The 14,440-nt window shown below is 52.4% G+C and overlaps 1 protein-coding gene across 1 annotated transcript in view; it reads left to right on the forward strand.

The window, feature by feature from the left end:
* The window catches only part of vil1 (villin 1), an 80,252-nt gene that overhangs the window by 11,578 nt on the left and 54,234 nt on the right, over positions 1-14,440 (forward strand). The window contains exons 4-8 of the mRNA XM_059967555.1: positions 303-411; positions 9,345-9,455; positions 10,446-10,648; positions 11,750-11,828; positions 12,925-13,023. Of these exons, the coding sequence (XP_059823538.1) occupies positions 303-411; positions 9,345-9,455; positions 10,446-10,648; positions 11,750-11,828; positions 12,925-13,023 (601 nt within the window). The remainder of the gene's footprint in view (positions 1-302; positions 412-9,344; positions 9,456-10,445; positions 10,649-11,749; positions 11,829-12,924; positions 13,024-14,440) is intronic.

Below are 14,440 nucleotides of genomic sequence, written 5' to 3' on the forward strand. Positions count from 1 at the left end.
TTTGTCTTGTGTGCCGTCTCTCATGGATTCTGTTGCGGTTCTTCGTATTTACTATGAATGCCTGCAAGAAAATGAATCTTAAGGGTGTATGTGGTGACGCGCATGTACTTCTCTGGTGTCAATGTGATGGTGAGTGTAGTCACGCAGAGAGAGCCCTCCACAGAATATCGGAGGCCCAGTCGCTTCACTATAAACAGCCACATTCTCACCATCGATCTGATACGGTACAGGAAGTGTCTCTCTGAATCAGACGGCGACTGCAAACCCTGCTTTGTGTTTCTTTGTTTTTTTTTGAACAACAGCTACAAGAAGGGAGGTGTTGCCTCTGGATTCCAGCATGTGGAGACCAACACGTACAACGTGCAGAGGCTGCTTCATGTCAAGGGGAAGAAGAATGTCTGTGCTACTGAGGTAATCAGTAAATTGGGTTTAGTGTTGCCATCGGATGGTGGGTTTGGTGGCCTTGTGGCCAAGTTCATGGATGATATGAAGTCAGGTGGAGAGACTGATAGTGTTGAAGAAGCAGGGAGTCTGCAGAAGGATTTGGACAGATTCGCAGAATGGGCAGATGGAATATAGTGTGGGGAAGTGTACGGTTATCCATTTTGGTAGAAGGAATACAAGAGAAGACTACTCCGTTAAAATTCAGAAATCAGAGATGCAAAGGAACTTGGGAGTCCTCATGCAGGATTCTCTAAGGTTAACAGCACGTTGAATCAGTGGTAAGGAAGGGTTAGCATTCATTTTGGGAGACCTAATCCCAAGTCTTACTGTCTTATAGTAAAGAGTCCATCTTATCATACTCAGGGACCATTGATAACAAGCTGTCTTTGAGCCTGGTAGTGAACGCTTTCAGGCTTTTGTATCTTTTGGCCGATGGCAGAGACAAGGGAAAAAGAGAATGAGAAGAAAGAGAGACAAGCAGTTAATCTCCATTCTAACTCTTTGCATCAGTTGGAAGTTGGAGGTTGATCAGTCAGGGCATCAAAGGATATGGCAAGATGACCGGTGTATGGGGTTGAGTGGGATCTGGGATCAACCAAGGTGGAATAGAGGAGAAGACTCGATGGGCTGAATAGCCTAATTCTGTTTCTGTGTCCTATGGTCTTCTCTTATCGGCTGGGAGTACAGAGAATATTTATGAGGTCATTGCCGGGACGTGAGGGACTGAGTTATAGGGAGAGGTTGGACAGTCTAGGACTTTGTTCCCTGGAATGTAGGACAGCGTACAGCTTACAAATGTGCACATGTCCACGGGAGGGTGAATATGCAGTCCTCTCTTCCCAGGGTGGGGGAATCCGAAAGCAGAGGGCATAAGTGTCAGGTGATGCGGAAAGATTTAATGGGAATCTGAAGGCAATTTCTTCACCCTGAGAGTGAAGGGATATGAGCCAAATGTGACCTACGGATTTATTCAGTTGTTTGTTTGTTTATCTGTTTCGAGTGGGCCCTTCCGGTCCTCAGGAACCCAACAACCATGAGTAACTCTGACCTAATCATGGGACAATTTACATGACCAATGAATGTACCCAGCACCACTTTGGCCTGTGGGAGAGAATCCGAGCATTTCACGAGGAGAGCATTCAGAGATTTCTTACAGAATGGCACTGGAGTTGAACTCTGAACTCCGAACTCCAGAACACCCCTATGCTACCATGGCACCCAGTTTCCGTAATAAAGATAAAGATTAGCTTTATCTGTCACATGTACACTGAAACATACAGAGAAATGCGTCATTTTGCACCAATGATTAACACTGTCCGACAATGTGCGGGGCAGCCCACAAGTGTCACCACGCTTCCAGCACCAACAGAGCATGGCCACAACTTACTGACCCGAACCTGTGCGTCCTTACCATGGGAGCAAAGTGGGGCACCCGGAGGAGACGCACAAGGTCACAGGAAGAATGTATAAACTCCTTACGGACAGCAGTGGTGTGAATTGAATCCTGATGACTGGCAGTGTAAAGCGCTGTGCTAACTGTGTCACCCATGATGTGTGACTCTGACTATCCCCTATGTCTTACCCACAGTGTCTCATGGATATAGGTCCTTCAAAGTTCAAAATACATTATAAGTATGTATACCATACACAACCTTGAGATTCAGAGCAAAGAAACACAATAGATTACACAAAAAACCCACACAATAAAGACTGTCAAACATCCAGTATACAAAGCAAAGATTAAATCATGCAAATAATAAAAAAGATAAATCAACGATACAGAGAACATGATCTGCGGATTCCCGAAAGTGACATGAGTCCGCAGCAACGGACCGACCCAGTCCAGGAGACCGATGGTCACAGGCCACAGCCACGGACCCAGTCCAGGAGACCGATGGTCACAGGCCACAGCCACGGACCCAGTCCAGGAGACCGATGGTCACAGGCCACAGCCACGGACCCAGTCCAGGAGACCGATGGTCACAGGCCACAGCCACGGACCCAGTCCAGGAGCCTGATGGCTGCAGGCCACAGCCACGGACCCAGTCCAGGAGACCGATGGTCACAGGCCACAGCCACGGACCCAGTCCAGGAGACCGATGGTCACAGGCCACAGCCACAGACCCAGTCCAGGAGACCGATGGTCACAGGCCACAGCCACGGACCCAGTCCAGGAGACCGATGGTCACAGGCCACAGCCACGGACCCAGTCCAGGAGACCGATGGTCACAGGCCACAGCCATGGACCCAGTCCAGGAGCCTGATGGCTGCAGGCCACAGCCACGGACCCAGTCCAGGAGACCGATGGTTGCAGGCCACAGCCACGGACCCAGTCCAGGAGTCTGATGGCTGCAGGCCTGTGGTGAACTATGTGCCTGTCGGGACACGCCCCTGCTGACTGCTCCTGTGGCTCCTCCCACAGGCCCATGTATAAAGGAGACCTGCGGCCTGAAGATCGGCCTCAGTCTCCAGGACCTTGTATGATAGACACTCACTCCTGGTTCCTTCTTCCAGTCAATAAAAGCCGATATCTCGCCTACGTCTCAGTGTGAGTTATTGATGGTGCATCAATTTTATTGACTGGAAGTTTTAAAACATGGAACCCGTTTTGCGTCCGGACCGGTTGGATTTGGACCCTCAAGACCCTGACGCAGCTCTCGCTTTTGAACACTGGCTTGCATGCTTCCAATCGTACTTGGCGGAGCTTCGTGCGACTGAACCCGCCGTTATGCACAGAATCCTACTCTCGAGGGTCTCCTCCAAAGTTTACTCCTTTATCCGGGACCTGCCGACCTACGAAGGGGCACTGGACGCCCTCAAACGACAGTACCTGCGGCCGGTGAACACCGTCTACGCAAGACATCGCTTAGCTACCCGGCAACAGCGGCCTGGCGAATCGTGCGCTGAGTTTCTCCGAGCACTACAGACACTCGTCCGAGCTTGTGACTGCAAGACGCTCACGGCAGAACAGCATGCGGAGCTGCTGGTGCGAGACGCCTTTGTGACGGGACTGAGGTCAGTGTACATGCGCCAGCGACTGCTGGAGAACTCGGATCTTACCTTAAGCTCGGCGATAGAGAAGGCCAACGCTCTAGAAGCTGCACGGCATAACGCCGACGCTGTCCAGTCGCGCGATTCCCCGCCGGTTTCGTGGACCCCTCAGACCCCGCCACCGCCGGCTCCCGGGAGCGAATTCGCCAACGCCGCCGCCAGTCGCCATTCCACGAGCTCCCCGACCCAGACCACGGCTGTGGCCCGTAAGAAACTCGTGCTTTGTTATTTCTGTGGCCAAAAGAAACATCCTCGACGACGCTGTCCAGCGCGAGAAGCGACCTGCTCCAGCTGCGGTAAGCGGGGCCACTTCGCCAAGGTCTGTAAGTCTCAACCTCGAGCGGAGTGCAGCGCTGCGGGTGAAACGTGGGGGCCGCCATCTTGCATGCCGGGATGTGGGCGGCCATCTTTGTCGACGTCAGCACGCCCCGCCCCCGATCCTCGGATGCTGACCGGGTACCCCGGATGTGAGCGGCCATCTTTGTCGGCGTCAGCATGCCCCGCCCCCGACCCTCCGATGCTGACCGGGTACCCCGACGGCGATCCAACTCTGGCCACTGTGACTCTCGACCAAAGCGCCCCACACCAGCTTGCAAGATCCATGATGGACATCCAGGTGGAGGGGCATTGGACTGGATGCCTGTTTGACACGGGCAGCACTGGGAGTTTTATTCACCCGGACACAGTGCAACGCTGCGGACTTGCAACGCGGCCGGTCAGTCGGAGGTTCCATTTGGCCTCTGGGTCGCAGTCCGCAGACATCCGGGCGGGTTGTGTAGCGACTTTGGTGGTGCAAGGCACAGTATATCGGGACTTTGAACTGCTGGTCATGCCTAATCTGTGTGCACCTGTGCTATTGGGGCTGGACTTCCAGAGCCATCTCGAAAGTGTGACTATGGTATACGACGGGCCCCTCCCACCACTCACTGTCAAGAATCCTCAGTTTTGTGGGACTTCTTCACATACCCCGCTACTGACCACACACACACACACGGACACACACATCCCATCCAGAACCAGGCCAACAGCTGCGCTACCGACACTTGCAGCCTCTCCACTCTCAAGATCCCTCCCCCACCGCTGTTCGCCAACCTGACCCCCGACTGTAAACCTGTGGCAACCAAAAGCAGGAGGTACAGCGCGGGAGACCGGGCCTTCATTCGGTCGGAGGTGCAGCGGCTGCTCAGGGAGGGGATCATTGAGCCGAGCACAAGCCCTTGGAGGGCCCAGGTGGTTGTTGTTCGGACTGGGCAGAAAAATATGATGGTGGGGGACTATAGTCAAACCATCAATAGGTTTACGCAGCTTGACGCATACCCCCTACCCCGCATCGCGGATATGGTCAACCAGATTGCTCAGTATAAGGTGTACTCGACAATAGATCTGAAATCCGCTTATCACCAGCTCCCCATCTGCCCAGAGGACCGCCCCTACACCGCCTTCGAGGCGGGCGGCCGGCTCTATCACTTCCTGCGCGTCCCTTTCGGTGTCACGAATGGTGTCTCTGTCTTCCAGAGGGAAATGGACCGGATGGTGGACCAGTACCAACTGCAGGCCACATTTCCCTATCTGGATAACATCACCATCTGTGGTCATGACAGGCCAGATCACGACGCCAACCTCCAACGGTTTCTCCAAGTGGCCGCAGCTCTGAACCTTACTTATAACAGGGACAAGTGTGTTTTTGGTACCACCCGCCTTGCTATACTTGGGTATGTCGTGGAAAACGGGGTTATTGGGCCTGATCCCGAACGTATGCGCCCCCTGTTAGAGCTCCCTCTTCCCACCACTCTCAAGGCCCTCAGACGGTGCCTGGGGTTTTTTTCCTATTACGCCCAATGGGTCCCCCATTACGCAGACAAGGCTCGCCCCCTGGTCAAGTCTACCTCGTTTCCCCTCTCTGCTGAGGCCTGCGCGGCCTTCAACTGCATTAAAGCGGACATTGCCAAAGCTACGATGCATGCAGTGGACGAGACCGCTCCCTTCCAAGTGGAGTGTGATGCCTCCGATTTCGCTCTGGCTGCTACCCTTAATCAGGAAGGCAGACCAGTAGCATTCTTTTCTCGCACCCTCCAAGGCTCTGAAATTCGGCACTCCGCGGTGGAGAAAGAAGCCCAGGCCATAGTGGAGGCTGTTAGGCACTGGAGGCACTATCTTGCTGGCAAAAGATTCACTGTGCTGACCGACCAGCGCTCGGTTGCGTTCCTGTTCAGCAACCAACAGCGGGGCAAGATCAAAAATGATAAGATTTTGCGGTGGAGGATAGAACTCTCCACCTACACCTATGATATCCTGTACCGGCCTGGCAGACTCAATGAGCCCCCTGATGCCCTATCCCGGGGAACATGTGCTAGCACACAGCTCGACCAGCTGTACGCCCTTCATGCACAACTTTGCCATCCGGGGGTCACCCAATTTTACCATTTTGTGAAAGCTCGGAACCTGCCGTACTCCCTGGAGGACATCAGGACGATGACCAGGGACTGCCAAATTTGTGCCGAGTGCAAACCGCACTTCTACTGTCCTGACACGGCACAACTTGTCAAGGCCACCCGCCCTTTTGAACGCCTGAGTGTTGACTTTAAGGGCCCCCTTCCCTCCACTGACCGCAATGTCTATTTTCTCAGTGTTATTGACGAGTTCTCACGGTTCCCCTTTGCCATCCCCTGCCCCGACACCACTGCCACGTCCGTCATAAAAGCCCTGCGCCAGCTCTTCACTCTGTTCGGGTATCCCTGCTATATCCACAGTGATAGAGGGTCCTCCTTTATGAGTGAAGAGCTGCGCCAGTACTTGCTAGCTAGGGGCATTGCTACCAGTCGGACCACGAGTTATAATCCCCGGGGTAATGGCCAGGTAGAGCGGGAGAATGCCACAGTGTGGAAGGCCACACTTTTAGCCCTCAAGTCCAAAGGGTTGCCGGTCTCTCGATGGCAGGAGGTCCTCCCTGAGGCACTGCACTCTATCCGATCTCTGTTATGTACGTCCACCAATGCCACCCCTCACGAACGCCTATTCTCTTTTCCCAGGAAGTCTGTCACTGGGACCACCCTACCAGTTTGGCTGACGTCCCCGGGGCCAGTGCTGCTCCGGAAACATGTGAGGAGCAATAAATACACCCCGCTGGTGGAGAGGGTTCACCTTCTCCATGCGAACCCCCAGTATGCTTACGTGGTCTTACCTGATGGGCGGGAGGACACGGTCTCCATCCGCGACCTGGCACCCGCAGGTGCAGCAGACCACTACCCTGAAGGCTCTCCGGTAACTGTGAACCCTGCACCAGAGGTGACACCGTACTCACCAGGCCCTACACAGACTCCTCACGACACTTGTATACCGGGTGTTTCGTACGCATTTATACCAGGCGCCTCGCACATGCATGAGGGATCACCGGCGCCTAGTGGGCAAGAACACGCGCAACCCCCGTCCCCTGTGCAATCGCCAATGTTGCCGGCACCTATGCGGTCACAGCCGGTGCTACGTAGATCGCAGCGACAGATTCGACCGCCTGATCGGCTTGACTTGTAAGAACCTTCGCTACATGAGGACTTTTTCAAACGAAGGGGGGGTGAATGTGGTGAACTATGTGCCTGTCGGGACACGCCCCTGCTGACTGCTCCTGTGGCTCCTCCCACAGGCCCCTGTATAAAGGAGACCTGCGGCCTGAAGATCGGCCTCAGTCTCCAGGACCTTGTATGATAGACACTCACTCCTGGTTCCTTCTTCCAGTCAATAAAAGCCGATATCTCGCCTACGTCTCAGTGTGAGTTATTGATGGTGCATCAAGGCCACAGCCACGGACCCAGTCCAGGAGACCGATGGCTGCAGGCCACAGCCACGGACCCAGTCCAGGAGACCGATGGTCACAGGCCACAGCCACGGACCCAGTCCAGGAGCCTGATGGCTGCAGGCCACAGCCACGGACCCAGTCCAGGAGCCTGATGGCTGCAGGCCACAGCCACGGACCCAGTCCAGGAGACCGATGGTCACAGGCCACAGCCACGGACCCAGTCCAGGAGACCGATGGTCACAGGCCACAGCGACGGGCCCAGTCCAGGAGACCGATGGTCACAGGCCACAGCCACGGACCCAGTCCAGGAGCCTGATGGCTGCAGGCCACAGCCACGGACCCAGTCCAGGAGCCTGATGGCTGCAGGCCACAGCCACGGACCCAGTCCAGGAGACCAATGGCTGCAGGCCACAGCCACGGACCCAGTCCAGGAGCCTGATGGCTGCAGGCCACAGCCACGGACCCAGTCCAGGAGCCTGATGGCTGCAGGCCACAGCCACGGACCCAGTCCAGGAGCCTGATGGCTGCAGGCCACAGCCACGGACCCAGTCCAGGAGATCGATGGCTGCAGGCCACAGCGACGGGCCCAGTCCAGGAGACCGATGGTCACAGGCCACAGCCACGGACCCAGTCCAGGAGACCGATGGCTGCAGGCCACAGCCACGGGCCCAGTCCAGGAGACCGATGGCTGCAGGCCACAGCGACGGGCCCAGTCCAGGAGACCGATGGTCACAGGCCACAGCCACGGACCCAGTCCAGGAGACCGATGGCTGCAGGCCACAGCGACGGGCCCAGTCCAGGAGACCGATGGTCACAGGCCACAGCCACGGACCCAGTCCAGGAGCCTGATGGCTGCAGGCCACAGCGACGGGCCCAGTCCAGGAGCCTGATGGCCACAGGCCACAGCGACGGACCCAGTCCAGGAGCCTGATGGCTGCAGGCCACAGCCACGGACCCAGTCCAGGAGCCTGATGGCTGCAGGCCACAGCCACGGACCCAGTCCAGGAGACCGATGGTCACAGGCCACAGCCACGGACCCAGTCCAGGAGACCGATGGTCACAGGCCACAGCCACGGACCCAGTCCAGGAGCCTGATGGCTGCAGGCCACAGCCACGGACCCAGTCCAGGAGCCTGATGGCTGCAGGCCACAGCCACGGACCCAGTCCAGGAGCCTGATGGCTGCAGGCAAGCCACCACGAACACCAGTTGGTCCTTCTCCCCTCGGCCTCAATGCTTTAATCTTTTTAATCTGGCTTTCCATTTATATTGGCTAAACGTCAGTTGATTTTCCATTCTCAGGCCTGGGCTTCATCCCATTGTGTACACACCGAACACCAGCTACCCAATGACACCAATCCTACACCAGTCCTGATTTACTCCTCCTGCATTCCATCAACTCCTCCCCAAATTCTACCTCTGGCCTACGTACAAGACTACAGGGAACTTACAGCAGCTGATTAAACCACCAAAGTGGACAGCAAAGGCCTCCATAAGAAATAGAGCCGTAGAGTCATACAGCTTGGAAATGGGCCTCAGAGGCAGAATAGAGAACATTGAACAGTACAGTGAAATACCGGTCCTTCAGCCTACAATGTTGTGCTAACCCATTAACCTACTCTAATATCAATCTAACCCTTCCCTCCCACATAGCCATCCATTTTATTTTCATCCATGTGCCTATCTAAGAGTTTTTTAACTTTCCCTGATGTACCTGCCTCTATCACCGCCCCGGCAGTATGTTCCACACACCCACCACTCTCTGTGTAAAAAAACCTACCTCTGACTTTATTCAACTCTGACCCTCTGATCACCGTAGAATTATGCCCTCTTGCGTTAGCCACTGGGAAAGAGTCTCTGGCTGTCTGTCTACTCTATCCATGCCTCTTATCGTCTTGTGCACCTCTGCTATATCACTTGTGACCCTCCTTCACTCCAAAAGGCACAGCCCTCGTTCACATTAGCCACTCATGTCCTGGGACGGAAGTGAAAGTTACGTTGTGGTTTCTGGACCTCTGCTTCAGAATGGACATCTAACTGAAATATCATTAATGTCTGCAGGTCGAGATGAGTTGGAAGAGTTTCAACCAAGGAGACGTCTTCCTGCTGGACTTGGGGAAGCTCATCGTGCAGTGGAATGCCCCACTGAGTAATCACATGGAACGTCTGAAGGTATCAAAGAGGGAAGGGATCCACAGAGTGGGTCCCAGCTTGTGGTCGGGTAGGGTGGGATTGCTGGGGAACACAATTGGAATCGATGGCTTTGTGGCCAGGTTTGAGGATGATCAGTAGAGTGCAGGCAGTGTTGAGGAAGCAGTGAGCCTGCAGAAGGATTTAAATAGACTTGGAGAAAGGGCAGAGATGTGGCACATGGAATACAGTGCAGGGAAGTGTATGGTTATGCACTTGGTAGAAGGGATAAAAGTGTGGGCTATTTTCTAAACCAAGAGAAATACAGAAATCAGAGGTACAAGGAGACTTGGGAGTCCTCGTGCAAGATTCCATAAAGGTTAACTTGTGAGTTGAGTCAGTGGTGAGGAAGGCAAATGCAATGTAAACCTTCATTTCAAGAGGACTGGAATATAAAAGCAAGGACGTAATGCTGAGACTTTGTAGGAAATTGGTCAGACGGCACTTGGAGCACTGGGAGCAGCTTTGGTCTCTCATCTAAGAAATGATACGCTGGATGGAGGAGCCTTTGATGACTCTAGATCTGGACGCACTGGAGTTTAGAAGAATGAGGGGGGAATCTCATTCAAACTCTGCAAATATCGGAAGGCCTGGATAGAGTGTACGTGGACAGGATGTGGGAGAGTCTAGGACCAGGGAGCACAGCTTCAGAATAGAAGAACATCCATTTAAAACAGAGATGAGGAGGAATTTCTTTAGCCAGAAGGTGGCGAATCTGTGGATTTCTTTGCCACAGAGGGCTGTGGGGGCCAAATCATTGGGTGTATTTAAAGCAGAGAGTGATAGATTCTTAATTAGTCAGGGAATCAAAGGTGAGATGCACCAAAGGAGAGGTGAGAGGGAGAGGGCAGGAGAATGGGGTTGAGAGGATAATGCAATGGCAGAGCAGACTTGATGGGCCAAGTGGTCTAAACCCACTCCTACATCTTTCGGTCTTATGGTATTAAAATTGACATTTCACCTTGTTTGCAGGGAATGCAACTGGCCAAGGACATCCGTGACCGCGAGCGAGCGGGACGGGGACAGATCGCCGTGGTGGACGGCCAGGACGAGGCTGCCTCTCCAGAGCTGATGAAACTCATGAACTTCATGCTCGGTGACAAGAAGGAGATAAAGGCAGCGACTCCAGATAAGGTGGTGGATCTGGAGCAGAAGAGAGCAGTCAAACTGTACAGGTGAGCGAGCACTCCTGCACACAGTAGGCTTTTATTGTTATTTCAGAAATACAGCTCAGTAAATAGGCCCTACTGGCCAAATTACACCCATGTGACCAATTACCCTCCTAACCCCTACGTCATTGGAATGTGGGAGGAAACCAGAGTATGTGGGTGGAAACGGGAAGAATGTTCAATCTCCTTACTGACAGTGGTGGGAGTTATTCCTGGGTCACTGGCGCTGTAGCATGCACGTAACTTACTAACCCTAGCCTGCACGTCTTTGGAAAGCAGTGACGGGGGAACTTACAAAGTACTCATTTAGGTCTTTATTCTTTGGAGTGTAGAAGGTTGAGGGGGGACTGGATAGAGGTATTTAAGTTTATGAGGGGGATAGTTAGAGTTGACATGGATAGGCTTTTTCCATTGAGAGTAGGGGAGATTCTAACAAGAGGACATGAGTTGAGAGTTAGGGGGCAAAAGTTTAGGGGTAACACAAGGGGGAACTTCTTTACTCAGAGAGTGGTAGCTATGTGGAATGAGCTTCCAGTAGAAGTGGTAGAGGCAGGTTCGGTTTTGTCATTTAAAAAAAAATGGATAGGTATACGGACAGGAAAGGAATGGAAGGTTATGGGCTGAGTGCGGGTCAGTGGGACTAGGTGAGAGTAAGCGTTCAGCATGGACTAGAAGGACCGAGATGGCCTGTTTCCGTGCTGTAATTGTTATATGGTTATATGGTTACTTACAGTCAGCAGCAGGAATTGAACCGTGGTCAGTGACTGTTGCCGTTAACCACTACACTACCATCCCTTCTGAATAGCATCATAGGTTTTAAAGACGAGAGATGCTGGAAGTCCAGCGAAACACACACACACACACACACACACACACACGATGCTGGAGGAACTGTACAGGTCAGGCAGCGTCTATGAAGGGGAATAAACGCACAACATTTCAGGCTGAGATCCTCTGGGTCAAATCGCCGACTGTCTATTTCCCTCCATAGATGCTGCCTGGCCAGTTGAGTTCCTCCTGTGCTTGGTGTACCATACGATTGGTGAAGCTGTTGCTGCCGGTTCTGTGAGTGCGCGAGGCCTCTCATTGCCTCTGCTTTCTCCACAGTGTGACCGACGCCCAGGGAAACCTGATTGTCCACGAAGTGGCCTCTCGACCTCTGACCCAGGACTTGCTCAAGAGTGGCGTAAGTGGTGCTGCTTTCAACCTGTGAAAGAAAAGTCTTGCAGGGGTGGATGGGGAGTGATCGTTCAGCGGTAGGAGGGCTGAAAACTCAGGGCAACACATACATGGTGCTGGAGGGGAATCGATAGTCGACCTTTTGGCTGGACATGCTTCATCAGGAATGGAAAGGAAGGGGGCAACATCCAGAAAACAGGTAGGGGGGGAGTACAAGCTGTCAGCTGATAGGTGAGATCAGGTGGGTGGGCGGGGGAGGGGGCGAAGAGAAGTGGGCGTAAAACGCAACACAATATAGGCCCTTTGGGCTACGATATGGTGCCAACCTTTTAACCTAAGATCAAGCTAACTCTTCCCTCCAACAAAGCTCTCCACTTTTGGATCATCCAGGTGCCCATTTAAGAGTCTCTTAAATGTCCCTAATGAATCTGCCTCTAGCACCACCCCTGGCAGGGTGTTCTACACACCCACCACTCTCTGTGTAAAATAAAAACTTACCTCCGATGCCCCTCCCCCTGTACTTTCGTCCAATCACCTTAAAAGACAAGAAATTTAGAAAGGGATAAGAATTTAACTTCTGGTTACTTGGAGGCCAAATTGAAAAGGGTCAGGACAGATGGGAACTGGAGTGATAGGGCAGAGGATGGGGCAGTTGGCATACAAGTGGGTAGTGAGACTGTGAGAAAGGACAGGATGATCTGAAGTATAACTTGGGGGGAAGAATGATGAATACGGGACTGAAGGTGTTATATTTGAATGCACACACTATACAGAATAAGGTAGATGATCTTGTAGCACAGTTAGAGATTGGCGGGTATGATGTTGTGGGCGTCTCTGAGTCAAGACTGAAAGAAGATTATAGCTGGGAGCTTAACGTCCAAGAATACACATTGTATTGAAAGGACAGGCGGGTAGGCAGAGGGAGTGGTGCAGCCCTGTGGTAAAAATGAAATCAAATCTTTATAAAGAATCCATTTTTATTTACTGGTGGATTTTTTTTTCTCTCCACCATTGCTGTGTGACTTGTAGGTCTTTGATTTAATTTTATCTTTTGCTTTTGTATTAGAGCAGACTCTAAATGCAGTTTGACCTTTTCTGTCTAGGAGTGCTACATCATAGACCAGGGCGGAGTTAAGATCTTTGTGTGGAAGGGGAAGAACTCTTCGCAGCATGAACGAGAGGCTGCTCTAACCAGAGCCATAGTGAGTATAATCGTGTGTGTGTCTTCCTCTCTCTCTTCCCCTCACTCTCTTTCTCTCTCCATTCCCTCTCTCTCTGCCCCCTCACTCTCTCATCCCCTCTCTCTCCTTCTCCCTCATTCTCTTCCTCCCCCACTTTCTCCATCCTTAAAAATGAAGACATTGGTTAAGCTTAAACTAGCTGGTTCTGTGAAATGATATATCGAATTAGGTTAGTAAAATCATCTCACAAAACCAGCTAGTTTAAGTTTAGATTAGATTAGTTTATTGCATGTAGACACAGCTCAGCCCATCACTGAAACAGCCTCCCCTCCATAGACCCTACCTACACTTGTCACTGCCTCGGTAAAGCATAATGAAAGACTCTCCCTACCTTAGGCGTTCATTCTTCTCCCCGCCGTGCCCCAACAGACAGAAGATAGAAAAGTCATGAAGCATATACAAGTCTCAAGGACAGCTTCTGCTCTGCCGTTATAAGACTACTGAAGAGTCCCCTAGTCTGATAAGATGGATTCTTGACCTCACAGTCTACCCCTACATTTTCCTGCACACTTGGGCAGAGCAGTTGCCACGCTAAGCCATAATGCATCCAGGCAGGATGCTTTCCGTAGTGCATCTATAAAAGTTGTTGAGGGCCAATGAGGACATGCTGAATTTCTTTAAGCTCCTGAGGAAGTAGAAGCAGTGGTGTAATCTTTTGTCCATGATGTTTTGGCCAAGACAGGCTATTGTTGATGTCCACACCTAGTATGTAATCTCCTAGGATCCCACAAAGACCAGATTCAGATTCAGAATCACTCCTTTATCTCCTGTACATTGAAACATACAGTGAAATGGGTCATTTGAGTTAACAACCAACACACCTGGGCACGTGCTGACAGCAGCCCGGGTGTCACCACATATCCCAGCGCCAACACAGCATGCCCACAGTGTGCAGCTGAATAACGCAAGGAGCAAGGACAACAATGCGACAAAACAGGATCCGCCCCTCCCTCCCACCCACACAGACAGAACCCTAATCCCAGTGCTGGTTTGGATGTGTTTGGCCCAGCAGCCCCAGTTACTGCCTCACGTGAGCCTGCAGTGTCTGGTCCGTGGTTGGACCAGGGCAGGTTATTAGTGGTGTTCACTCCTAGGATAAAAATACCTGCAACACTATTTCAAAGACCCAATTCAGATTCATTTTCTTATCCCATCTGCTGTGAAAGGCATCATTTGTGTTAATAACCAACACAACTTGGGGAGAGGCTGGATAAGGTTGCCACACATTCTGGTGCCAACATCGCATGTTCACAATGTCCAGCAGGACAACAGAAGTAGCAACAACATCCGCAACAAAACAAGACAACAGCAAGGCAAGCCCCTTTACTACCCTCCCACTCTCCACCCATCCATTCACACACACAGGCAGGCCTTTGAT

Source organism: Hypanus sabinus, chromosome 4 (genome assembly GCF_030144855.1).
Source record: "Hypanus sabinus isolate sHypSab1 chromosome 4, sHypSab1.hap1, whole genome shotgun sequence".
NCBI classification, from domain to species: domain Eukaryota; kingdom Metazoa; phylum Chordata; class Chondrichthyes; order Myliobatiformes; family Dasyatidae; genus Hypanus; species Hypanus sabinus.